The sequence below is a fragment of the Motacilla alba genome, chromosome 8 (assembly GCF_015832195.1).
Source record: "Motacilla alba alba isolate MOTALB_02 chromosome 8, Motacilla_alba_V1.0_pri, whole genome shotgun sequence".
NCBI classification, from domain to species: domain Eukaryota; kingdom Metazoa; phylum Chordata; class Aves; order Passeriformes; family Motacillidae; genus Motacilla; species Motacilla alba.
Genome location: NC_052023.1, coordinates 11,067,764 through 11,095,189, shown reverse-complemented (window position 1 = coordinate 11,095,189; position 27,426 = coordinate 11,067,764). Strand labels below are relative to the sequence as shown.

General features: G+C 40.8%; 2 protein-coding genes across 3 annotated transcripts; one reads left to right on the top strand and one right to left on the bottom strand.

Annotated features, from left to right (window-relative positions):
- Nucleotides 1-3: 3 nt before the first annotated feature.
- On the bottom strand, nt 4-4,620 carry EBNA1BP2 (EBNA1 binding protein 2). Its single transcript, XM_038144828.1, has 9 exons — nt 4,525-4,620; nt 4,358-4,441; nt 3,957-4,114; nt 3,123-3,246; nt 1,906-1,995; nt 1,605-1,680; nt 1,257-1,347; nt 796-976; nt 4-451 (listed from the first exon to the last, which is right to left on the bottom strand). The coding sequence occupies exons 1-9, from the start codon at nt 4,603-4,605 to the stop codon at nt 401-403; spliced, it is 936 nt and encodes a 311-aa protein (XP_038000756.1). The 5' UTR covers nt 4,606-4,620; the 3' UTR covers nt 4-400.
- On the top strand, nt 4,603-27,426 carry CFAP57 (cilia and flagella associated protein 57). 2 transcript variants are annotated; one of them, XM_038144826.1, is made up of 23 exons: nt 4,603-4,874; nt 4,955-5,271; nt 6,540-6,823; nt 6,998-7,163; nt 8,065-8,217; nt 9,250-9,389; nt 10,059-10,224; nt 10,623-10,736; nt 11,239-11,326; nt 11,420-11,451; nt 12,079-12,252; nt 13,481-13,642; nt 14,127-14,282; nt 16,378-16,471; nt 17,136-17,326; nt 17,748-17,921; nt 19,031-19,189; nt 19,592-19,735; nt 20,834-20,950; nt 22,009-22,143; nt 22,227-22,370; nt 26,158-26,284; nt 26,569-27,426. In XM_038144826.1, the coding sequence occupies exons 1-23, from the start codon at nt 4,718-4,720 to the stop codon at nt 26,745-26,747; spliced, it is 3,573 nt and encodes a 1,190-aa protein (XP_038000754.1). In that variant the 5' UTR covers nt 4,603-4,717; the 3' UTR covers nt 26,748-27,426. The 2 variants fall into 2 exon arrangements, with proteins under 2 accessions (XP_038000754.1, XP_038000753.1); XM_038144825.1 differs by having other exon boundaries at nt 11,239-11,451.

Below are 27,426 nucleotides of genomic sequence, written 5' to 3'. Positions count from 1 at the left end.
ATCTCAAAAAGCTTCAGACTTCTTATTTTGACATTGGCAACACAACCCAGAACTCAAGGTCACCAACTTCATCATAACAGTAGTGGTGGAAAAAGCTGTCAGAATGAAGAGAACAAAGGGCAGGCTTCAGCCACCATTCATTGAACAGCTAAACATGAGTTACACATAGTTCTGTGCAAACCACTTAATGCATTCACACAAAACAGGTTTAAGTAGAAAACAATCCTTCAACAAAACAGAGTTAAGAAAAAAATAGTGATAAGGCACTGGTTTCCACTGACTTTTTTTCCTTGCCAGTGCAAAGCATCCAGCTTGCTCCACAGTTAACTGCTTGATGACAGCAGAAACACCTCTTGCAACACAAAGAAACACAGGAACCCCACTGGGGAGCACAGTTCTCTTAGCGGGCTCGGTTCTTCATTTTCTGCCTTGCTCTCTTTCCAGGTCTCTTCTGAAAAAAAAAGACAGATTCAGATTTTTATTTTCATGTTCTCCATCTTTATTCTAGCTCTATAGCTTGGGGAGGATACCAAAGAGAGGGTATTTGTCAGAACATCGGGAGAGGAAGGTTTTGGCACACAGGTAGTAAACAGCACTTTTTAACTACTTTTTTGATTTTCCTGCTGATACAAAACCACTGCCCCCAACTCTGTTAGTAACTGAATTATGCTTAGCTCCCAAAGACAGCATCACTTCCAGATGCTGGAGGCACCCATCATGCACTGATCTCTCCCTGCCAGACATGGCCTGGCTTCCTAGCCAACCAGGATCCTTTTCACGCAACATTTTACTTACATTAAGGGCTTTTTTCCCTCCTTTTCCTCCTCTTCCTCCTTTTCCTGGGCCTTTGTTGTGAGCCACTTTTGACTGGAAGCTGGATACATCATTAAAACTCTCCTTTGTGTTCCACTTTGAGCCTTTCTTCTTCCCACCAAAACCAAACTTCTGATTTTTGTATCGTCTTTTGGCATTTGGTCTGAAAAACAACCAACCAGCATCACTGCCTACATTCCTTGTTTCAGAAGGCTCTCAACACACACACATAAACCTTTCCCCTCTAACAAAGATGCAGAAATTAGCACATTCCAGTCTTTATTCCATTTTGGCCATAGTTTTCTTCTCTTTAGCAACAGAAAACCACCTCAGACTTACTTTAACACTAAACAGAACAGTTTTCTTGTTCCCCAAAATTATCCCCTAAAAAGACTGAAAAATCAGACATTCTGTGTTTAACTCTCTTTCGTTTCTGGTCTCACCCCTTCTTTGTCCGTTGACTTGCGTTGCCTTTTTTATTTCCCTGAGATGACGTCTGCTCTTCATCTAGAAAGTCCAGCTTGTCAGAGAGACCTGCAAGAGTGAAGACATCACAGCTACACCTCAGAAAGTACAAATTTTCAGTCTAAGCAAGTAATAGCAACAGGTCACCCTCACTGAAGAACAGCTGCTTGGGAGGTTTTTCACTGCCACTGGCACACAATTCTGCACAGCAGCTTTCCAACCTCAAGGCCCAGAACTACAGACACAGTGACCACATCACACTGCCCTACACTGCTCACACCACTACTGTCCTTACACTTTTGCTCCCTGAGACATGTTGACTTTACCTTTCTGGTATTTCTTGACTGCATTCAACATATTTTTCTTCTCCTTTTGTCTCCTCTGCAGGACCTCAACTTGCACCTGAGAGCAGAAGCAGAATGTTAGTGTTGTTCCTTGCAATGTCCCACACTTTCTTTTAAGGTATCCTGTCTTTTATTCTGTTTTCCCTCAGAGCAGCTAGAGAAGACTAGACAGATTCTGTGTGTTTTAGCCAGATCCTGTGGCTGCACTTTTCCAGCTCCCCACTCAGGCTCTAAATTCTTGTCACAGATCCTTTTTGCACATGTTCCTGTTGTAGCTCCTCACCTTCTTGCCATATTTTCTCATTGCACGGAGTTGTTTTGCTTTCTCAGACCTTTCCATTGCTTCCTGTTTACTCTTAAGTTTCTGTCGAATCTAATTAGGGAATAGAAAAACCAAAATTTATCAGTAACACAGAGGAAAAAAAGAGAATTTTATAATTTCTGTACTGATTTATAGCCAAAATCTGGCTAAAAAAGACAAAATTCATACAAGAGAGAAGACAAAGCCTTACAATGCGCTGTAATGGAACTGAGAGTATCTTGTCAGTCTATTTGGGTGTATGAAAAAGACTTAATAGTTTCTTTGTTGTCATTATTAAAAGCACTGAAGAAAAGACAACAATCCTGTAGAAAACATTTTTTCTGTTCCCTCCTTGTTCACAAACATTTTTATAAGGATGCTGCCTTATGAAGAATTACAAAGATTACAACACAGATCTTCGTGATTCAGTCTAGTGACTCCAGTAGGAGATAAAAGCTGTTCTTCAAGTGAAATCAGCAAAAGAGGAGAACAGTAATGTGCAGGATTGACTTAAGCCTTAGTACCAGCTAATTATCGTTCTTCAGCTAATCTAGAAAGGTTCCATCAGAAAGCAGAACAGTGACCCAATGATACATGAACCTTCAAACTAGACTCCAGCTCATAATTCTTTAATTTATACAATGTAGTCCTTTTTCCAAATCTAAACCAAAAATAGAGTTCAATTTTGAACAAAGACTACAGTCAAGAAGGAAATGTGTGAAAGTCTTATTTCCAACACCAATCTAATTTCCTATCCAAAACAGATTCATTCAATAGCATACAATTTAAAATCAGAGAAAACCAGAACACACTGACAATAAACAAAAGGTGATACTTAAATAGGAAAAAGGGATTGCATTAAAGCCAGAGTCAACTGCAAGTTTTATGACTAAGAGCAAAAACACAGGCAACTTTACATCCACTGTTACACATACTAAGAAAAAATCTCCCTTTTTAATATTAAAGTATAAATAATATTTTTCTACTTTATCATCCAACCTGTTACAAAAATCCCCACATTGCACCAAAAACCTAAACAAAAAGAAATCTCTTGTCACAAAGTTTCAAACCCAATCATTGTCACAGGAATCCATAAAGAGGTGAAGGTCAGTACTCACACATCACACATTAAATTTAATCCCTACCCCAGGCTAAAACACACACATTACACAGGAAAGAAAACCATTCCCTGCACGTACCTTCTGCATCTGTTGGTCTGACTTGGCCATCTCTGCAAAGTAATCATCCGGCCTCCTTGTGGGAACCTGGAGCTTACGCAGCCTAGGGAGGGCTTCCAGGACAGCCGCCTGCGCCTGCCGGTAGCTGGGAGAGAGCACAGCACCAGCTGTCACTGCAGCAGCCCTGTCACCACGCCACTGTCACTGCAGCAGCCCTGTCACCACGCCACTGTCATTGCAGCAGCCCTTCACCACACCACTGTCACTGCCCTGGCCCTGTCACTGCATGTTGGGCACCTCACAGTGCTGACACAAACTGCTCACACAAGCAGGCTGATACTGGCATCTAGCAAGCGTTGGTCTGGAATTATATCACCATTCTGTGCACATCCAGTGTTACTGAAAGTGGCTTAGGTGCCAGTACAACATTAACATTTACATCTTGCACATATACATTTATCTTATTTTCAGTTACATGGTTTTTTTGGTTGGAATATAAAGGCAAAGCAAAACAAGAGAACTGTATGAGCACCAAAACAAACCCACAAAGAAAATTCTGTATCTTGTGTTAAAGCATTAGTCCTGCTATCAAGGAGCTTTTAAAATTAACTCATCAAAGAATGAAGCCTGCTATGAAGAGGAAATTATTTCTTTTGAGTCACACAGCAGTTAAATATACTAGCACTAATTTGTAGTTATTTTGGAAAATATTCAGAGCCATCGAATGTAAAATAACACAGCCAAGAGTACTACAGTGACAGCCAGTGTAGCAGTCTGTAGCACACTAGTGAAACATAACTCCAAAAACGCAGCAACACACTGGGACACTCCATGAAATCTCTTTTTGACACTTACAAACTCATCTCTCTCTGGAAATCATTCTCAGGGTCAACGGCATCATTCGCAGAAGCATTCTGAGAAAGGGGATCCGCGACCGGGCCCAGAGTCACGTCCAGCCTTTCCACCCAGGCGAGCTGCTGCCTGAATTCGGCCAGGCACTGCTTCAGGCCGTCCTGTGAAAGGAGCACAGCTCAGCACAGCAGCGCCACGATCGATCCGCCCGGCTCAGTGGCCGAGAGGCACCGCGGGCTGCTCCTCGGGGCCGCCGGGGCACAGCCGCAACCCGCCCCGCAGCGCAGAGCACCGGAGCCCGCCCGGCCCCGGCCCGCGGCCCCGCCGAGCCTCCCGCGGCCCGCACCGGCGCTGGGGCCGCGGCCCCGTGCCGGGCTTTTCCCGGCCCCGCGCTCCCCGCTCACCGTGTCATTGCGACGCTTCGGCCGCTCCTCCAGCACCACGTTGAGCCCCGGCTTCAGCGCGCCCTTCGCGAAGGCCTCCTGGAGCTGTGAGAGAGTTCGGTCAGTCCGCGCCGCCGGCACCGGGCGGCCCTTCCCCACCGGGCTCGCCACGGCGGCCACGGGCTCACCTCCGAGTCCGAGAGCGAGGAATCCTCCGAGTCCGAGCCGGAGTCCGAGAAGGAGCCGCGCCGCGCCGCCGCCATCGCCATCGCTGCCGCCCCCGCCTCTTCCGGCCGCGTGCGCCGCCGCTTCCGGGGCCGCCGCCGGGGCCGCGGTCACCACGGCGACAGCGACAGCGACAGCGACAGCGGCAGCGGCGGCATGGCGGGGGCGGCCGTGCTGCCCGTGGCCGTGTTCGGCTGCCGGCCGCGGGTGGCCGGCGGCGTCTGCTTCCTGGAGGAGCGGGTGGTGCTGCACGCCGCGGGGGCGGGCTGCCTGCGGCTGCACCTCGAGCATAAGTGGCACAACTTCATCCCAGGTGGTGCCGACCCCGGTCCCGACCCCAACCCCGCTGCCGGTTCCGACTCCGGCCCGCCCTGACCGCTCTGCTCCCCGCAGGCACGGAGAAGAGCCGGGGCGTGCAGGCGCTGGCCGTCAGCCCCGACCGGCGGTTCCTGGCGGTGTCGGAGGCGGCGGGGGAGCGGCCGGTGCTGGCGGTCTACGAGCTGACGGCGGAGCGGGCGCGGCGGCGCAAGGTGCTGGCCGCCGACGAGCTGCCGGCGCGGCAGACCGTGTCCCTCGCCTTCTCCCCCGACAGCCGGTTCCTGGCGGCCGCCACGGCCCCCCCCGAGGGGCACCTCACCTGCTGGCTCTGGGAGAAGCAGCAGCTGGCGGCGGCCGTCCGCGTCCCGGCCGCGGGCGACGGCCCCTGCCAGGTAAGGGCTCAGCTCCGCCCGCTGCCAGAGCTCCCGAGCCCCGCTGGGCCAGCGTCCCTGCCGCTCATCATTGACACTCCCGTTCTTTGGGAGGTTTTCAAAAAGGTGGATAAAACGATCGAAATTTAGTTCAACAAGTAGCAGGTGCGAGGTTGGACACACGTTCATACTTCAGGACATGTGCACAGTGCATTTTCCTGTGGCCACATGGCTTTTTGTCCACAGCAAGAGGAGGAGAGGGCTCCACACTGTAGATTTCATACAGTTTCTCTGACCTTTCTTGACATCTGCTGTTGGCCTCCCTCAGCAACAGGACACTAGGCGAAATAAAGTTTTGCACTGACCCATAATAGACATTCTCATGTCTGTATCTGTTGTATCATATGAGATTCTCTTACATCACACGAGATCCATGTTACAGGGCCAGTACAACAGGCCAGTGAGTGTGCAATGTGTCCCTTGTGTCCCTGTAAGAGCAAACACTAAATAGATGGGCTGTGCTCAGTAGTTGTAACACACTTCTTGGAAGCTCTCAGTGCACCTTTTCCTTCCTGCAGTCTTCTGTGTTCAGAGCTGAGGAGAAGAGTGGCTAGGAGCAGGCTGATGGCACACAAATGATTTCTGCATCCCTTTTTAGATTCTTTCATGTAGGGAGGTCTGATACTTTCAGTCCCTGTGTTGGTTGAACTCCAGCTGACATTTTTTCTGGGGTACAGCTACAAGCAGAGGTTGGCTGAACTACTGAAATCATGAGCTCAATTCCTAAAGAGAGGGGAGTGTAAAGACTCTGGCTGTGTAAAGTTCCATAAAACATAAAAAATTACTTCAAACTACCCTTCCTATCCAGGTTGAATACTGAGATGGCTATTCCATCATTTTCACAAATAAACACCTAATTATGTGAATTCATGTACATACCGTTAACTTGAAACACAGGAATACAGAACTTATTCCTGGCCTTTTGAGAACAAAAGATCCCACTTTTCAGGAAGTTTGCTACTGGAAAAATTTGTTAATCAGTAGTAAAGAGGTATTTTGGCCTCACTTTTGTAATTTAATTTTAATTGACACACTTTTGAAAGGGGAAAAACTACAGTGTGTAGTGATGGTGGCTAATTCTTACTCTCTTTGGTATTTGTATTTCTATGAACCATCTTCCCTTGTTTGTTTTCCTGTATCTGGTACAGAAAGTCTTCAGAACAGGTATAATATTTGCTTATTTGTGAACATAGTTGGACAAAATACTTCTTCTCTTTTCTGTTCCATAGGTGAGCTTTAATCCTCAAGACAATACCCAGGTTTGTATCACTGGAAATGGCTTTTTTAAACTTTTCAAGTACAGTGAAGGATATTTAAAGCAGATGAATTTACAAAGGGGAGAGCCAGAAAACTACTTGTGCCATGCCTGGCTGTCTGAGGAGGAAGTGATATGTGGCACTGACACAGGCAAACTTAGCTTGTTTGAAACTGGAGAGCTGCAGTGGGAGAAAAGTTTGGAGTACAGAAAACCACCCAGGAAACAAGAAGAAGATACAACAGAAGAATATGAGAGGTAAATCTGTTCAATGTTATTAGTAATAGTTCCATGCTTTTGCAGGCAGATTAGTTCCTTCCTTCCTGTCCAGTTTATGTTGTCAGTTGCTGCTTAGCATCTTTTGATTTGTGCTTCTTTATTTTTAAGTCTTTATTCATTTCCTAATTCAATTCCTAATTCTGGTGTTTCTAGTGGAGTGGCCTTTGAAGATAATGGTTTACAACAGCATTCTTTGCCTCAAATATCTGCAGTTGCAGCATATTCCAAAGGCTTTGCATGTTCACCTAGCCCAGGAGTTGTTCTTCTGTTTGAGAAGACCTGTGAAAAGGAGGCCTACGAGGAGAAACAAGAAGTCTGGGTAAGGAGGGGAAAAGCTTTTGTAAGCAATTATGCAGCAGAGCTCTGTTTAGAGAACTGAGAGTGTTTCTTATTTAGTTATTAATAATAATTTTTAGCACCCTGCTAAACTGCATTGTAAGGGTTAGCTAACTATCCTGGTGCTGTCAAAAGGAGCTGCCAAAGGTCACACTGAAAGGCAGTGCCTGATGACCCTTTGCAAGGTAGTTCTGTATGTTTCCTTTCCACATATAAAACGTGTTTTGAGGCTGCTAAACTTCAGGAAACCTTTAAGAAACTTTTATTTGTGGAGACTTTTTGGGACTAAGAGGTAGTTTACATCAGTTTTGAAGAACTTGGCTGCTTGTTTTTTTCTAAGGAGAAGCTTTTCTCCCCTCAAGTATTTATTAGAAGTTGTCATGAGACCTGTGCACTCTTAAATAATCCTTCTAACTGTTCTATAGCAAACTGTATGCATTGACCTACTGAAATCTCTGGATAAGAACATTTAATTCTAATGAACTAGTCAAGACTCCATACTCTCATTCTAAAAGGTCAGATCTTCCCTGTGCATGAGATCCTGTAATAAGACTTATCTACCTTAATGATAAAAGAACTGTTATTCTAATCACAATTTTTAGGCAGCTCTCATTCTAACGGTTGCTTGTTTTTTTTCTTGATATTTTTCTACTACCATTTTAATTCTTGTTTAGTGCAGTACTTCAGATTACTGCTGAAATATCCCCTGATACATTATTTCAGCTGTAATGTTATAGTTATGTGCTATCAAATATCCAAGTTGTCTTGCTGATATTATGTTTGTGCTTATTAGAAGGGCATTACAAAAAAAGTTTGTGTGTGTGTGTGCCTACTACCAAAACATGGAAACCTGGCACAACCCACAGGATGCCTTTCTTGTGCAGCTGCCTCAGGACCTGTTCAGCACTGAGCCAAAAAAGTCAAGCAGACAGGACATTACATGTATATGCTTCAGCCCCTCGGAGGAAATGATGGTGGTTAGCACAAACAAAAATCAGCTCTACATGTTTACTATGTTCTCCACCAAACTGATAAGGGTAAGTGCAGTTCAGTCACATTGCACAGCTTTCATGTCCAGTATTGCAATGATACAGGCTAGTCAGTGTTGTTTTCTGTGATGCATTCTCATTAAATCCTTCAAATGAACCCTTAAAGCTCAGGAAGTGCTTGGTGTGCTCCTCTGAGGGCAGTATTTCTGTAGCCCCTTGCTCAAGCCGCCCTCCCTGTGAGTACCTGATGCTATTCAACAGAAGGATAGAGAGCACTTGAGACCATCAAAGGGTGCCTGTTACTGCTGAACCACTTCACTAAGGCTTGGAGTGAGATATCCTCAATGTAGCTCTGTGGTTCATGCTCCTCTGCAATATGCAGAAACGTTATTGCAGTGATAAAGCTGCAACAGCCATGGGAATCTCATTCTACTCTAAAATGACAGTTGTTGAGTCTTAGCTAGAAGTGGAACCGCTTTATACAAACATAATGAAAAACCTTCCCTACTCTGAAGGAATTAAATAATACAAAGATAAGTGGAAAATGTATTATCATTAAATAGACTTTTATGGAATTGAGTACCTAACCTGTGTAGAGGCATACGGAAAGGTCTTCACAGGAAGAGGGGTTGTAGTTAGGGGTTCTGTTTCCACATGCAGCCTGAAATTTTATTGGTGCTTCACTTCCAGCATGTGGTAGCTGGACATCCTAGTGAAGTTTTCCATCACTCAGCACTTGACTTTTTTTTAAGTATCTGCCTGACCAGAAGGTATGAACTGAATTCTTGCAGGTCCAGTTTTATTTATTTATCTAATTTGCCCTTTTTTATATACCAATTATGTTCTGCTCTCACTGCTCTTCCCTGCATCACTTTTCTTGATTATTAATTATAAACTTAGAAGTAACATTGTTAGGCTTTTAGCATTGTTATGTTCAGACCAGTGCAGTGAAAGGATTAAGTGGTTCCCTCAAATCTATTCTACAACTGTATGCAAATACCCATGATAGATTTTTTTTTATCTGCCTTACTGCTTGCAATGAAATATTTGTGATTTCTTAATGTTCTCATTCCTTCTCAGGAGAAGATATCTTATTTTGCATATATGAATTTCCCATTGCATTCTAATTCAATCACTGGTCTGGACATGTGTATTTGGAAACCCATTCTTGCTACGTGTTCCCTGGATAGATCTGTCCGCATCTGGAATTACAAGACAAAGTAAAGAGTTGTTTGTGTTTGTTATTACCTCTTGCTTTTTTGTATGTTGTATTTAGGAGGCAACAGCAGCAATCTCATATGAATGAGAGTGTTGTTCTGGTAAAATTCTTGTGTGGTGTGGGATGTAAATGGTATTACTGACATGATTTGGGGAGAGAGACTATGCAGTGCCTTTAAAACTGGTGCCAAAAGAATACAAAGACTTTTCTAGTAAGTTATTTTTGTGTCAGACTTCTTGTGTTTTGAAAAAAACTCTTTCATTCAGCTTTGTCTTAAGATACTGTTGCCCCATATCCTGCTTCTTAGGCATAGATCTTAAGCAAAATTACTCCAGCTCTTGAGGTTCCCTGGAGGGAAAAACAAATCTCAAGAGATGCTTGTGTGGGATTACAATCAGCAATTCATTTACCTTCTTCATTATATTACAGTACACAAGGATTTGCTCTTGCACCTCCCACACCTTCTCTGTGAACCAGAAAGTCAAATTTGCTTTTGTTCCCTGTAACATCTCTGTGATCATTACTTAACTGAACAACAATACACTTCCTCAAGGACAAAGCAGGGTGAAATTTTAGCTGCAGGCATCCTTGCTGGGCCAGATAATATCCTGTCAAGTGTGCAATGGGGAGTTTGTCCTATTCCATACTGCTCAATGGTTTTCTCTTTCAGCACTTTGGAGCTGTGTAAGGAGTATCAGGAGGAAGCATACACGGTATCACTTCATCCCACTGGCCTTTTCTGTTTGGTTGGGTTTTCTGACAAACTACGATTTATAAGTCTCCTGTATGAGGACATGCATGTTTTCAAGGAGTTTGCTGTGAAAAAGTGTAGAGAGGTAAGGAGTGGTGTAAAAATGAAATTAGGGAGTTATGTGGAACAGAGTGCTGAAGAACATGACAGAAAATAAAAACTTCTCCAATACATCCCAATACTATATATGATGTCCTATATCAAAGCTTAGAGAAATTGATTCTGACTATTGGAGAACAGGCCCAGAGGCTGATGTGTAAGTGTGGGCCTGGGAAGCAGCAGAAGGGATAATTTGCTCAGAAATACTCCAGAACTGAATTTTACAGGGGAAAGCATTGATTAAGAAAACTATATGTGGCTAATTATGTAATGGACTTTTCTTTTCATGCAACAATTTGATATTAAAGGATGTAATTGAAATTCAATGCATGAATGTTTTTATCCATTCCATCTACAGTAATGGGTGTTATGTTCTTTTTGTAGTGCTCATTCAGTAATGGAGGCCATCTTTTTGCTATAGTTAATGGAAATGTGATTCAAATTTATTCCAGCATCACCTTTGAGAATGTTACTAATCTGAAAGGACATACTGGGAAGGTAAGTAAACAAATCTTATACGGTACAACTTATTATCTTATTAACTAGTTGATAAGATGCATTTTGAAGAGGTAAAGTACAATTTTGGATCTTGAGATGGCCCCAAAAAATAAAAACAGAAATAGAAAACGTAGTTTTCATTGGTCAGAAGGCAAAATGTTCATGCACTAGATACACCTGAAAAGTCTGCCCTTAAATTGGAAGTGAATGGTTGGCAGCTGGCTGAACAAAGTAAAATATCCAAGTAATATATTAGAAAAATAAAATCTACTGCTCCATATTGAAATGAACTTTTTCCTGATAGTGTGTTCATAAAATAGTTCTTACTGGTTTTAGTTTTTTCTAATGCTAAAATAGAATTGGTTGAGAAACATCTAAAGGCTTTTCAGTAAGACTTTGAAGTATGATTCTGAGGTTGTCGTGGCTTTAGCAGTACAATGACTCCATGCTGTATGTTTGTAATCTACACATCAAGCTCCTTGGTGTGTTTTGCTTTTGCCAGGTACACGCAATTAAATGGAGTGCAGATGACACTAAATTTGTCTCCTGTGACACACATGGTGCTGTGTACGAGTGGAATTTGTTGACAGGTAAAAAGGAGTCAGAGTGTGTGCTCAAGACCTGCATCTACAGCAGCATTTCCCTGACTTATGATGCCAAAATTATCTTTGCTGTTGGATCAGACCAAACTCTCAAAGAAATTTCAGAGTCTTCGGTGAGCTAACAAACACTCCTGGATTTTGCTACATTCTCTGGGGAGGGTACTGGTGCTTTGCTTTCCTTAGCATCCATTTGGTAAATAGGAATTGGTCTGGTTTTGAAAGCTCTGGTATTTATTGACTCTTTTGTGTTCTAATGTCTTTTACAATGAAACCTGAGATTCTGTTGTAGTTTTATATTTTTGTAATTTTACTTGCATTTACACAGAAATCTTCTAATCCATCTAACAACCTAACAAGGCAATATTGTATCAACCGTTCTGCTGAAATACAAGTGTATCACATCCACCACTGTATCTATGTGCATTTTTTTCCAGAAAAGTAGTGAATTGTATGTGATAACCATTACATCTTTTAGATCACACATCAGCTTGGCTTGAAATTTTAATAGTGGTAACTATAACAAATATAGAGATTTTATATCTAAATATTTCTTTTAAATCTAAATTTTTTAAAATGTATAAAACTTAGTACTAATTACTGTTGAGGATATACTTCTATAGACCTATAGATTCTTTTAACTGCATTGCTGCAGGCAGAGGTATAACAATTGCTCATGCAGTATGTAATCAAATACTTACTGTAACACAAGGTTTGTGTTTGTGCTGCTGGTTTATGTGCAGATCCAGCTCGAAGTGCCTGCCTATGACGTTGTTTATACGACTGTCGCTGTCTCCCGTTCCGGGCGCCTGGTATTTGTTGGGACCTCCCTGGGGACAATTCGAGCTATGAAATACCCATTAACTCTGAAGAAGGATTTCAGCGAGTACCAGGCCCATGCAGGTGCTGTTACAAAGGTAGCACAGAGTTCTTTCTTTTCCCTGTGGTACCAACTGCACACAGATCCTTTAGGGCTGATTTTCCTTCTCAATTCATAGCATAATATGTTAAAATTAAGGCTGAGTCTGCACATGGAGAATGAATATCACAGGATTCATAGGAGTCCTGTCTCTAGATATGTCAGGGAATAAGCTGTCGACTAAAAAATGGCTTGCACCATATTACAAAACATGGCATATTGGATGGAGAACTTGATACAGCTCCTTCTGGAAAGAGGAAAGTAATTTTGTCGTAGAATCTTTTAGGTTGGAAAATAGCTTTTAGGTCATCAAGTGCAACTGTTAACCCAGCACTACCAAGTCTACAGTAAACCATGTCCTCAAGCACCACATCTACACATCTCTTAAATATCTCCAGGGATGGTTCCTGTGCCACTTTCTCTTGTAGAGGGGCATCACATTTGCCCATTTCCAGATGCCTGAGACTTCTCTAGTGAGCCAGTACTGCTGCCAAATGACTGAAAGGGCTCAGTGAGCACTTGTGCCAACTCCCTCAGTGTGCTTTGGTGGTCCCCATTCTCCAGGAAGCCACATGTTCTGTGTTGTTATAACTGGTCATAATTTTGGTATTTTAAGTACCACTGTCAACTACAGCACCTTGACTTATCCTCGCACAGTCCAACATTAGAATATGAGTTTCAATTACTGTAACTCTACTCTCACCTCAGTTGTAAGCTGTATCAGCTCCCAGGTACTCTATGCCAGATCAGGCAGCCACAGGAGGTCTGGAGGAGCTGACAGGAGTTACTACTACATAGTTCTTGGTGAGCTTAGTTGTAGTTTCAAAAGAAAACATTTAGCCATCTGTCGCTCATGCAACTTCTCAAAGAAAAACTCTAGAGACCTTTGGAGTTGTCATCTAAATTGCTGGTCTGTGCTATAATTGTCTAGAAGGTCTTTTCTGTTTCAGCTTTTTAAAAATCTTGCTATGGCTTTGAGACCAGAAGCAGATCCAGTATCTACACATATTCTTTCCCTTCCCTTTGTTGTTTCAACCGGAGTGGAACAGGAGTCGGAGACTTAATCAAAATGTTGGTAGTGGGACTGTGTTATTATTTCCACTGTTGATTTTCTGGGGTAGAAATGAAGAGAGTATGGGGGTGGGGAGAAAAATGTGGTGCAAAATAAAAATGTATCTCCATTCTTCCATGTCTCATCTATTATTTTGTTGTCTCTTTCTTCTAAGATGACAGTAACAAGTGATGACCAATTTCTACTGACTGCCTCAGAGGATGGCTGTGTATTTATCTGGAAAGTGCATGATAAAGAAGGTGGGGGAGTGAAAGGAGAACAAGAACTTGAGTATGCTGAGGAAGTGTTGATCATGAGATCAGATATAGATGAGAAGGTAGGATGAGCAACTTGTGAACATAAACCATAGGATTTCTGTGAATTGCTCTTCCATAATGCTTGCTACCAGCCAGTCCTAGATGGCTTTGGTCAAAGAGGTTACAGCAAGTTGCTGCACTAAATTTGTCAGCATGCATGTTTGCATGTTTGTCAGCATGCATGTTTGCATGTTTGCATGTTTGTCAATATGCAAACAGCATTGTACAAACAGCAAGTGTGGATTAGATTTTTCTGTAATACTTTCCCCAGTCTCTTGAAAGCACTTCTAATGGAGTAGAGAAGGCAGAAGATGCATTGCCATAAACTATCTTCTAAGACAGCAAAGGAACTTTACTTCTAGACTTCTTGGTCATCTGCCTGAAGATTCTCTGTAAAGGCTGTTGCTCATAAATATGTGCATGTAAATAAAACATCCTTAACAAGCTGTTGCTAACACAAATATTCTCTACCTTAAAACTGTTTTCTCATCCATGTCCTAACAGAGTCAGGCAATACTAGACCTGCAGATTTGTGTGAGAGATCTACAGACAGAAAGTGATTATGAGCTACGTCTCAAGGACATGTACTGTGAAGGAAAAATAAAAGCATTGGAAGAGAATTTCACTCAGGAAATAGACTCTCTTAAAACTAAACACCAGGTATGATTCATGTTGCAGAACCAAACAGTAAGAAATCTTTCACTGAAGAGTTGAATTCAAGCTTGCATTACATATGTAGAAATGCCACACAGCATCTGAAATAATTCCTTTCCAGTTTAAGATGTTCTTGATATTTATAAAGCATGAGACTATCTTTGAGTTAAGTATCTTATAGGTACAAGAGGATGCAAGAGTTCTCCTAGGTACCCTGTAAGTATTTTCACATAAAACCAGCACAATAAATATTTCCTGAGCCCAAGGATCAGTAGTAGAAATGGCACTGTGCCTTAAAAGCTCTTTTCCATGTAAGGCTACAGCTGCTGCAGGATCCAACACTTATTCTCCTCAATGCTGCCTTCTTTATGTCCTGTCTGCTTAGATTTTTAAGAACATCTGCTGAGGTTTCTTGTATGTTTTTTAAAAATAAAAGTAAAGTATATTCCCTGCATGTCTTCTGTTTGTGTGCTTATTGATTTCTTTGTGGTCATGAAGCAGGGCTCCCCTGAAATGCAAAGGCTATGATAATTCTTCCCCGTGTCTTATTTATCTGTGTCTGATAATGCTATTCTTTTCATCTGACTGGTGCATACACTGGATTTCTGACCTGTAATTTGTTGTATTTCTGGACTTCTTTTAGACGTAGAAGGCAAGGGATCCAGTAATAATTTCTCTGGCAGTAAAACAACTCAAAGGGATTGTATATCACATGATTCAATCCTGTCAACCTCATGTTCTTTTTGAGCTTTGGGGTGAATATTGTCCTGTTCTTGTGATTTGTTACTGCTTATTTTGTCGAGTTGTGCATAGTACCTTCAAGCAGTATTTCTGTTTGACTCCACATAAAGAAGTTCAGTATGAAAGCTTGCCAAGTGACTTATTAGTTGTAGTATTTTACAGGTTTGTAATTTTCAAGTGCTCTTTTTATACCTCTCTTGTCTTTTGGCCCTACAATTGTTCCAGTAGGTTTTTGATATTCATTTTTTTTGAGGAGGTTTAATTATTCATTTTAATGTTTTCTTCAAGTATTTTTTCAGATTCTGTGGCTTGTCTCATTGTGGGGGTTTTTGGGGTTTTTTTTGTCTAAACAACTTGAGTTTAAACCTTTCTATTTTTCCTCTCTTTTGTCGAACCCAACCTTGTACAAGAAAGCCATTTAAATTCCTCTGTGGGTTCCTCTACCTCTGTTTTATCTCTGCTGGGTTTTTTTCTGTGGTTCTTCAGGTCTTTTGATAACTAGTGCTTGGCTATATATTTATAATAATCTCAGCTACACTGAAAATTCTCTAGACTTGTTGATTATAGGCTTGCAAACAAATGCCTTTGAAGGTGAATATAATTCTCTAGGCAGGCAAGTTGTACTTCCTGTCCAAGTATCAGTACATATTAAGATTAAACCGAATGACAGCTTTAGACTGAAAGGGCTAAACAACTTTCTAGTTGTATCCATCAGACAAATGGAATATTTTTGTTTATGAAAGACCCATGCAGTTGTTGTGAGAAGAAGGTGAAAATATTGTTAACTATGGTACAATTCCTAGCATCTCTGGGAAATTTCTCAGCTGTTTTCTTGCACCAGTTCTTTGAGCTTTTTTAGAAGATTAGGTAATTTACAGTGGCAGGCTGACATTTCAAGCAAATGGCATTTAAAATTCACTCTTGCTTAGGTTTATGTCATAGTATGCAAATGTCAGCATTTTAGGACCTCAAAGTTGCTTCAAGTGAGACAGGAAGCAGGTTGAACTTTATTATCTGGACAATAATTTATGGAACTGCAAATTCTCCTCAGGCAGGCACACATAAAGGAGAGGAGGCTTTTGTAGCTCACAAACTTTTCTTTTTAGATTAGGATCAGTACCTTGTATTATATGAACACTGTTTGCTGCTTTTCCTTAGCTTTCTTTAGCTTAACTTGTCAAAACAAACTAATATGTGGGAAAACTTGTTTCAGTGACACATGGCACCTCAGTTGTGGTGAGAGATTTCAAACATATTTCTGTTTTGTATGTATTCCTCACCAGGGCAAGAGCGCAAACAAATTGGACATTGCTTTGTCTAGTTTCAAATTTAAATGTATTTTTCTTATTTTTTATCCCAGATTTTACAGGAAGAGAAAGAAAAACAGAAGCTACAATATGAGGTTCAACTGTCTGAGCTGATGGATAAACAGGCCAGGGAGGTGCAACGGCTAGGTCAGACCATAACAGATGTTTGTAACTAGAAACTGGGGGAAATGCTCTATTGATAGCCAGTGACAGGGAGGGATTACCAGAGCAGAGGTATAAGAAAAATGGATGTATGTCATGTAGGTATTTAGTGCAGACCAAATGGTCATCTAAACTGCACCATAGTCGTGCCTATGATGAGAACATGCACATGGGCCCTGTGTCTTACAGGTTTGGTACTTGAGATTAGTAATTTCTTCATTTCTTTTATGCACAGCTCACTGTGCAAGAACAGCGCAGTCATTCAATTCAGGAAGGAGGTGTAAACAGCCTGGAAATACCTGGACTCTAGATTTGTAACCAAGATAAAAATACTGCAAATTAGCACCAAGGAATCCCCCCATAAATGACACCATTGCCTGTTCATACTTTGTAGCAGTTGAGCTCATACAGCTCTGCCATGGTTGCCATCCCAAGGAAATGCCTAAATTAATTGTCAATTCTGCATGGCTACAGAGTCTAAAGCTCCTGTATATCTGATGAAGGAAGTTATTAAATACTTCTACTTGTAATTTATTGCAACCAGCTGCCAAAAAGACAGTAAATAATAAGGCAGTGATAGCTGCAGAAGGATAGGATTCACTCTTCTTTTCTATTAGTTTTATCCATTCCATATGTTTCCTGTTAACAGAATCTGACAGTAGTCAGAAACTCTCAATGGAAAATGAGAAATACCAGGAGCTTCAGGTGAAATCCCAGAAGATGGAGGAGGAATACGAGAAACAATTGCACCATTTGGAGGAAAGCAAAATCAAGGCTGTGGCAGAGCTGAAGGAACATTATGAGAAAAAACTTAAACATAAAACTGTTCTGCTGGAAGAGGTAGGAAGCTTGATTTGCACACAGCCTGGAAGAAACAGCAATTTTTATTGCATCAGAAACAGCAATTTTAAAAGATCCTAAGTCATACTGGTTTGTGATTTCTGCAGCCAGAACAAGTTTGGTGATGTTAGTATTTGGGTTTTGGGCCAGAATCCTAACTTGAAGCTTTCAAGTCTTAAGAATTATTAAATTAATAGTAAATAAAAAAATAATAATAAAAAGAACCTCCATGTGTGTGTTATAAGTTTCTAAAGTTACTTTAATCCACTAAAAAGTTATCTTAGATGATATTGCTGCAATTGACTATTCCACTAAACATAGATTCTCCCAGGAGAAACACAGTTACAAATAACCTTTTATTTCTCTCCTTCATTGGTCTCTTACACTTGCCTTCTCTAATGCTTGTTTTCCTTAACTGTAGGCAAAGGAGAATATGAGGAAGCAAATTGAAGCACATGAAGAAATGGAGAAACAAATTTATGAAGATGGAGACAAAGAAATCTCTGAACTCAAAGACAAGTATGAGAAACAGCTCTTGGAGGAAAAGGAGTCCAACATCCAACTGAAAGGAGAATTAGGAGTCATGAATAAAAGGGTATCTTTTATTCTGTGCTAGTATCAGACCTGCACAAGAAGACTATAACTGAGGATTGGATGTGATTAATGGCATGTCAGTTTAGTCCATTAATCCAGTCTGTGAATATGTGGCATTTCATATGAGAACAGTAGCTTGTTCTTAGGTTAGTCTGAATGTTTAGAGTATTTGGGCAGAAGAAGAAGCTGTCTGCTGAGTGTATTGCTGATATGATTATAGATAGATGATAAAGGAGGTATGTTTTTATTAGTACATTTTCTCTGATCTACATGGTTTTAAACTACAAATAATATTGTTCATCCTCTAACAGGAAAGAAATTAATTCTTAATTTTTCTATCATTGAATACTTTGTCTTATTAGTAAAATACTTATACTGCTTCATTTGATGCAATAATCCCTGTGTTTTGTTTGCTTCATCATTTTTTATTGGCTTTACTGGGATTTTTAAGGAGACAAAATATTTTACCTCTTTTATGGTCAGGGTATTACATTTTCTAAGGATGTTAGAGAGACTTTTTTTCTTTTTTCTTTTCTCCAGTATCTAGCTAGAGACAGAGAGGTTCTTTTCATACCCTCTACTACCATGGTACTGTCTTTTTATTTTCTTTGTCTCTTAGACCTCAGGGATTTCTTCATATGTCCTTACAGTTTGTCCAGTGCCATTCATTGGTTCCAACTTTCTTGGTTTTGCAGATCTTAGTACTGAGGCAGCAATTTTGAGGGTACCCAAGAGCTATGAACTGGGCACCCTTCCAGTCTTCCATCTTTAGAGATGTATTGCCTTCACTTTATGAGAATATTCCATGGATTGAGTGTTAGCTGCAGCTGATGCTTAGGTATAATATCCATACCCTTCTTGCTGCTGCATGCAATTTCCTTCCTTCCTTCTAGTGCAGCAGGTATTCTTGTCAGAATATACAGAAAAAGCAAAATGGATACTCAACCCCCTTTTGAGTTAGAGGCATTTAACTGATGTGCTGCTCCTTCATCATATCTTAATTTGATATCCTTTATCCCACACTATCTACAAGGTATCCTACAGAATAGGAGGACCAAGCAGTGCATAGCTTTTGGAGACTGGTAAGTTCTTACTAGTTTGCCTCTCTAGTTGAACAGCCTACAGAAAGAGCTCAAGGACCGAAACAGGGATATTGAGGAAATGAGACTGGAACAGCAGAAGCTGCAAGACATCATTAAATCACTGGAAAAGGACATCTTGGCACTAAAGACAGATGTTAAAGAGAGAACTGAAACTATCCTAGAGAAGGTGAGAAAGTGGACGATTGGATGAGGTCAAAATCACCTCCCTTAATTAGAGATATTTATTTTAATAGTATTTGTTGTGATAATATCAGATGACTGAAAAGTCGGCTTCAACTTAAAGAATTTGTGATCTCCAGTTTGGGATTTTGGTTTTTAGTTGGCATTCTAAGCTTTTCCTGGGCAGCTCAAGTTCAGGATGTTGACTTTCTCATTCCCTGTTCTGGGATCTGTAGATGGTTCAGCATTAATTGCCCCTTCCCATCTAACCTGTAGATTTGCAATTGGAATTCAATCTTCCACAAGATCTGTGACTGTTGATTTTGTCTCTTCCATATTTGTGTCTTGTCCTAGGGATCTGTGTGAGAATGCTGGGTCTGATTCAGATCTCTGTACCCCTTTCTTCCAGGAGAAGCATGTATATGATCTAAAAATGAAAAATCAGGAACTGCAAAATTTCAAGTTTGTGCTGAGTTACAGAATAGAGGAGTTTAAGAAGCAAATAGAGTCACGTGAAAATGATATTGAGACAATGAAGAAACAGATCAGTGAGGTGAGTAACACTCTCATTTGGCCTCTGCTACTAAGCCCATTGTCTAAATACAAACATGACCCAACAAGTCCATGAAAGATTCCACCCTGGTTGTTCCTTGACTTCTTTCAAGGATACATAGCACTGATTCAATATCTGTGCAGCTAATAAAAATATCTTTAGACAATAGCTAATTCATTTTCTATCACATGCTAGCAGTGATCAACATAGTTATTTAAGTTCCTGTTTGTAATTCTAAATTTTGCTTAAAAATAGATCTTATCCTTATGTGGTTGCCCTCCATGTGCCCTATAGCATTTGCAAGACACTGCTTTTATTGATCTGGCAGAAAAGAGTAAATTTCTTCTCTCATAAATGTTGCAGATTTATGCAAACATAACTCTGATAGGAGTTTAGTACATGGACAAATTATATTCATCAGTTGATGGGAAATTTGAATGTATTCATACTTAGCATGCAGCAAATTCGTTGAGGGAACTTATTTATGATAGAAGCTTACCATGATCTCTGCATAGATATATCCTTAGCTCAACCAAACTAGGACTATGTTGACTTAGTCTTTTAAATAAAATACAAACTAAGCAACAATTTGTATGTACTTCAGACTAGCAAGATGAAATCCCTGTTGTCGTTTCTGGTCACCATCTTGTGCCATAAGTAAATGCTGTAGTACCCTTATTGTTTTTTCATGTGTGTTCTGCGTATGTACCCACAGTTTTCAATCCATTTGTTTCTTTTCAGTATCAGGGTCTAGTTATTGTTGCCCTTAGTCTTTCCAGTATTGGCTGTTCATTTCCCCCTCATCCATTTCTGTTTAGATGGAACGGTAGAGCTCCCGTTCAGCTCAAGGAATTTAAGCAGTATCACATAATTTAAATTAATGTGACTCAACAGGGAGCTGCACATTAATTTGTGTGGTTTCTGGATATTCTGACAGAGGGCAGTGTTGTTACAAAATTGAAGTTTCTCATGTTGTCATTCATCCTGAAGGGGGACCTATTCCCTAAAGTCTGTATTTCCAGCCTCTGGTTTTCCTGTTGTGTGTTATTTTTTCACGTCTCCTTTTAGCCCTGATTTCCTCCTCCTGCTTCCTTTCAGATGGAGGCGGAGCTGGAACAATTCCGCAAGGAGAGTGTAGAGCTGAAGCTGAACATCACACAACTGCAGCAGAAACAGAAGGCAACTGCTGGCGAGGTGCACAGGGAGATGGAAAAGGTATGGGGTACCCCCACCATGCAGGTCCCACAGAATGACATTGGTGGGGACAGAACACTGGTGAAACATTAATCTGAGCAAACAGTTACTTCAGGGGTGCTGTGTCCAAGGATCAGGAGAGTCTCTGGTCAGGGGGGACAAAGACACAAAACTTCCAAGCCAACAACCAGCTTAGAGTGTTCATATTAAAAAAAAAAAATCCAGTTATTTATGAGTCAACACATATTGTCCTGAGTTTAAGAGAACTGTGAGGTGAATGCTGAACTACTTGCTCCTGCCCAAGCCTGAAATCTGGGAACACTTGGCCTAAACAGGAGCAGCATGTAGGATAGGACCTAGGCATTAGTAGGATGACAGAAAGGAAGGTCTCATTAATGGAGGAGTCAAAGACCCCTTGTTTGACAGCGTATCAGACATGAGGGGGGAAAAGGGACTGCAGGTGAAGGTGAAGGAGCTTAGCAAGAGTGCATGGGTGAGGAAGCAGGTAGGGAGGCCTGGCAGAAACCAAGAGAGAATGAGAAGGCAGTCTTGATGTGAAATCAGCAAGCTGTGCATGTGTCTCATATGTTTTGTCCCTTGCCTTCTCTCCTTAACTGTTGGTGTGTTGTTTCTAAATAAGAAGGTAGGACAGCACTTGGACAATGCTCTCAGGCACGTGATGCAGCTCCTTGGGATGTCCTGTGCAGGGCTGAGTTGGATTCAATGATCCTGGTGGGTCTCTCCCATCTCAGCATATTCTGTGATTCTGTGTTTGGGAAAGGACAGTGGGCAATAGCATAATGAGCCACTGTTTTTCAGCTGTCATCTTTGCAGGTTGTCACTGATATTACCTAATAAAAATATCTTGGCTTATTATTGAAAAATCTATCCTAAAATCTGTCATTGCCGTTCAACACATAGTGCTCACATTCCCAGTGAGTTGTTAACTAATTATTTTTTTTAATGAAGTGGAAGAAAGTATATGAGAGTTTTCACCAGTTCCACTAGACTTTCTAGAAAATTGCATGATGGAGTGTTCTGATGAACCAAATAAGAATGTGACTACATCATTCTTGCAGAGGCAAAATATGGAAACTCTCATCAAACGATTTAAGGCAGATCTTCATAATTGTGTGAGATTCATTAACGATTCCAAAAAAATGAAAGATGGTATCCGTGAACTCTACGCCAAGTACGTGCATCAACCAGACACGGTGAGTCAGGACTTTTGCCTTCTCCTTGCCTGTGACTTTGTCTGGTAGTGTCATCACTGAGGCAACATGCTGTGCCCTCTCAGGTGGAGGCTCAAGCAGAAGATGCAGATTTGCAGCAGCAATACAAGAAACAGCAAGAGTATAATGAGAGGAATTTGGCAGTTTTGAGGAAGAAGGTGATGAAGGATAAGGAAATGCAGCACACTGCTTACATGCGCATCATGCAGGTAATGAGCCTTTTCCTTGCAGTGTGGAGTGGGAACAAAGGAAGTGCCTGCACAAAAGAGACTTTATTAACCTCTCTGTTATGGTTTCTTAGGACCTTGAAATAGTTTTGGTTGGCTTTCTTGCCAGAAATTCCTACATTTTTCAAGTGCTTCCATTAACTTTTCTGAACAAACAGAGCAAGATATCAGAAGTCAGAAATGGCTTTTGTTTATCTCCCACTCCCTAAAAGGAGATAGGGAACTTCTGTTGCATGGATGTTTTAAAGGAAATTAATGTACCTGTTTTTTATTTCAAACAGTATTTATAATTGCCATCATAGTCAATTTGCCCTTGTTTGGATGTCAAGCTGTATCTGCTATGTAGTAATGTTTAGGAAGTAATTTTGGAGGAAGAAAAGGAAAAAAAAAACCCCTTCTTTGTCCACATAGTCCCATCCCTACTGGTGTGAATTGAGAAGAACTTTCTGCTTTTCACATTCAAAATTTTCAAGGAAGTTCAGAAGTACATGGATAATATGTCTATTTGTACTAAGATCTCTTGCTCAGAATCCTTGTTTCTTACAAGGCAAAGTAAACTCGTGACTGCTGGGGTCAAAGATCCAGTTTGTTTTTATCTGGAGTGGGAGGACCTAGAGCTCCACACCAGACATGCTAGGAGGACAGCTTTTCTAGTCTCTTCTTAACGTGCTCTCCTTCTGCTCAGTCAGCATTTCCTTTTCCCCTCAGTAGCCCTTTCTACATTGTTACTTTATTATGCTTCCTCAGGATCATTAAATCTCATCCCCTCCTAAGTCATCTGTTGTTTGCTATTTATTCATAATTTGCTTCTTCAGGGCTAGACAGCAGCAATCTTCTTCCCTGATGCTATTTTAATTTTTTTTTTTTTACTCTTTCTGTGAGATAGATGTTTCCTTTGGCACAAAAGGAGATGGGTTCAGAAAATAACCTGAAGAATTTCCTTAATGGAATAGGGTGACAGATGGTGTTCATAATGATAATACTTGATGTCTTGGATCAGTAAGCCTAAAATGAAATGATGATTAAAACCAAATTAATAAAACATCTGGAAGATGAAGATATCAAAGATTCTAACCAGCCTGGTTGCTTCAAAGAAAAAGCAGTTCTCTGAAGTCCAGTAGATTAATGAGATTTTATAACCAGCAGGAATTATCATGGCCTTCCAGTCTTTCACAGGGACTTTTACGACTAGTTTAGACAAACTTCTGTGAGGATTTGCTTTGAAAAAGCAAATGACATCCTGACAGTCTTCTAGCTCTGTCTTTCTATTATTCCTCAGTTGCGGTTACATTTTCATAGCTATGCCCTCCTCTTTGACAGATTATTCATAGGTACACTGCACTAGTGACTGCTGCAACAGATGATTAGAACTGTCAAGATAATTTTAGTTATTCTTACCAGTTGACAAGTTGCCTGTTATTCAGCTGTTAGTTTTTTCCCCAGCCTTCTGTATTTGTAATGGTTTCTTTGGATACATAAAAACAGAGACACTGAATAACCTTGAAGTAGTGCTTCTTAAAGCAGCCTGAAGCCCACATAGGATGAAATTTTCCAAATATCCTACCTGTCTCTGACAGTCAGCACTGTAGGGACTTCCTAGACTGTAGACTGCATCCATATGACGTGTCAGTGTACCTGATGGCCTCATTATCCATGCGTTTGATCAGTCTCTTTTCTGATACAATTGGTTCTTTGCCCCAGCCTCTCGTGACAACGAGCTTTCCCATGAACATTTATTTTATATATCCATTCTGTGACATTGCATTGCAGTGCAAGCATTCTGTCTGAATGTAAATATTGAATTAAAGGCTAATCTCTCTGGAGATTTTCCTCTTCAGGAAAATATTATCAGTGTCAGCCAACAGTCTTTTAGCATCAAGCAAACCAAACAAGACATTTCTACATAGCCCAGATTGCTTCATACAAGACACTCAGTATTATATTTTCTGATAAACCAAAAGCAAGATCTTCATTTGACAGCAGCAGGTAATCACTTGGACTGGACATATGAAGGTGCTCATGACTAAAGTACACCTAAAGGCAAATGTTATGACCCAACCCTGAAAGCTGGTCAAAAGAAAATTACCTTGACTAATTATTGGAAGTTACCCTCTTCATGTGCTCTTTCAGGATCAAGCTCTGGAATAAATGCACAGAGTCAAATTTCATCTGTATTTAAAGGCTTGCGTTAGACAAGTCAGACTCAACAAAATATTACAGTTCTAGAGCTGCCTGAGCACACCAACTCCTGCTGCATTTATAGTCCTACATAAGCACTGCAAGAGCAACTCTTCTTGCCCAACAAGTTCAGATCTTAATGAATCCCACACTCTTCCTCCAGTCAGTGATTTTCAGCTGAGGAGAAACTAAAGCACAGCTGCTCTACTTGCCTTAGTGTGAAGTCTTGATAATCATGCCACACACATGCCCTGAGCTGCCAGCTTGAACTCCTTGAGTGCAGGCACACACTGAGAGGTGCAGGGAGCTTTGTACTTCACTTCTGCCCAGCCTGCAGTTGTGTGGTGCCAACACTTTTATAAGTATACTCGAAGGAACTGGGTCGTATGCTTTGCACAGTCTTTTGTGGCACCATAATTATGTCTATCAACCAAAATTATCATTAGAACAAAAGTAGAAAACAAGATTTGAAGACACCAATTTCATGGAAAAATTTCATTCATCCTTGTTCTTATCTCCTGTGTTTTAGTGGGTTCCCTACTGCTTGAGACTGGTGTAGTGAGGTACCCTAAACAAGACTTTTTGCCATCTATCTTTTTTAAATATTGCCACTCTGTTCCAAAAGTTCTAAAAAACACAAGTAGCTGAAATAGTTGCTATTCTTGGTTCAAGTATGATGGCAGCTGTTTAACATTTGCCCTAGTTATTGATGTGTTATTTCACTGTCCTTGGAAGAGGCAAATATACAATTCCACTTCACTCTCTTGAATACAGAAAACAAACACTTAGATAATGGTGCTCCTGTTTCTAAATCATGAGCAGCAGTGTTATCATCCTTAAATGGTATTAACCCATACTGGTTTTGCTGAAGTCTTTGAATCTGTTGTAACAATGGGTAAATTACATTTACTGGCACTTTCACAGCTCCTTCAGGAAGATGCTTCATGGTAGGCTACTAAAAAATTAGAGGATTGAACTTTTATGGGCTGAAAATGGACTAAAAAAAAAAAGAACAAAAGATTAATACATTGCTAACTTTTCCTCATAACAGCATGTTAGGAGTAGGTACCTCAAGTCTCCACGTGCTTTATAGATTTCCTAATAATTTGGAAGGAGTGTGGAAAAGTAATGTCTGTCAGAACTAATGAAGAGGGCTTTGACTAATTCCAAGGAGATAAAGATAATTTAGGTGAACAAATACATAGTGACAACTGAAAAGCAAAATAATACACACTGGAGGGAGAGATGGGAATTCTTCGCATTAATTCAGAATTAATTGGATCAATTTAGGAAGGCCCTGAGCTTCCCTTTGGAATTGGCAAGGAAGATGATACCTTGGAGTGCAGCTGCAGTCAGAAAAGCAAAACAAATATTAGTTTTTTGAGCTAACATGGTGTGAATACTGCCATGTTCTGAGTCACATCTACTGTGATCTTACCTGAAATGTTGTGTACTCTCCTGCTTGCCTGGCACCTTCTGCTTGTGATACTGATTCTATACTTTCCAGTGCCGTTCTCAAAGATATGAAGATACATGTTGCTCAACCAGATACTGCCTTTGCCTTTCCTTATAGAGCATGTTGTTTTTGCAGGAAAACGTGAGTCTGATTAAGGAAATTAATGACTTGAGGCAAGAACTGAGGGTGGCCAACGCGCAGGTGCACGACCTCCAGTCTGCACTGAGATTAAACAAGAACAAAAAGGCAATTCAAGACACAGGTGAATAGTTCTTGTATATTTTCCATATTGTCAGTACTCATGTCAGAAGCTCTTTTGGTCCTTGGTGAACAATTCTATTACTGTCTGTGTTTCATTCTAACTTGTCTGCCTGGTGGTACCTGGTACATTTTAATGTTAATTGTAGAAGCTGCTAAATCCTGCAGATTCTTACTATTTAGATCTACTCCTTCAATGCTGAAAGATGCTTTCCTTTGTTCATGCCAAAGAACTGTATGAGCTGGACCTTTGTTACTGTGCTATGTCCTCTCTATTTTATCTTCTAGCTCCCTCCGGTGAACTTCCATCCAGCCCAGCTGTCCTGAGGTTGAATCCAGAGATGGAAAATGAAAAAATCATAGAAATGCAGCAGCTAGAAATTCAGTATCTGCGAGACCAAATCCAGGAGATGGGGAAAGCCCTGAACTGTCCAGGTTCTGTCTCTTTCAGTCAGAAATCTTCCTGACCTGAATCTGGGAAGAAGCCACAAGACACAGCAATGCTTACGTGGTTAAAGGATGCCTTATCTTATTATATCCTCCTGGCAAGATCAGAAATGCAACAGCATAGAGTAGACTTACATCCTCCTATACTCTTCCACTAGGAGCATTTATGAAACAATCGGTGCTCAGAACACTTCTACTTTCCTGAAATCTGCCCTTTTCGTGAGACTTAGGAGCCAAAAGAAAAAAAATAAACTCGTGTTAGTGTTAGACTAATCTTTGTGCCTTCATGCTAAATACTCATCTTTCTCTTGAAAACTACTGTGTCCTAATTCAGACAAGTTGGTCAAACTGTAAGCCTTTTCTGCTAGAATTCCAATTTGGTGTCATTGTGCTGCAAAATTCAACATCAGCCTTTTATTTTCCAATATTAAATTGCCTATGTCCATACAAAGGACTGCTGCTCTTAAGACCGATGTCATTGTTATTCCAAGCAGGTATCCAGTAACAGATTAACAATCAATTACCTTGTGAGGACAACCTTTGACTCAAGCACACATGACCTAGAGCCCTTGGTAAAGCCTCTGCTTTCTGTCTAGAGATGTGTTGCCTCATCTGCTACAATAATTTCAGCAGGACAAAAAAGGCCGCCCTGTTTCAAACTCCCAAAATCTGGAATAAAGTCCAAACTTTATGTCATAA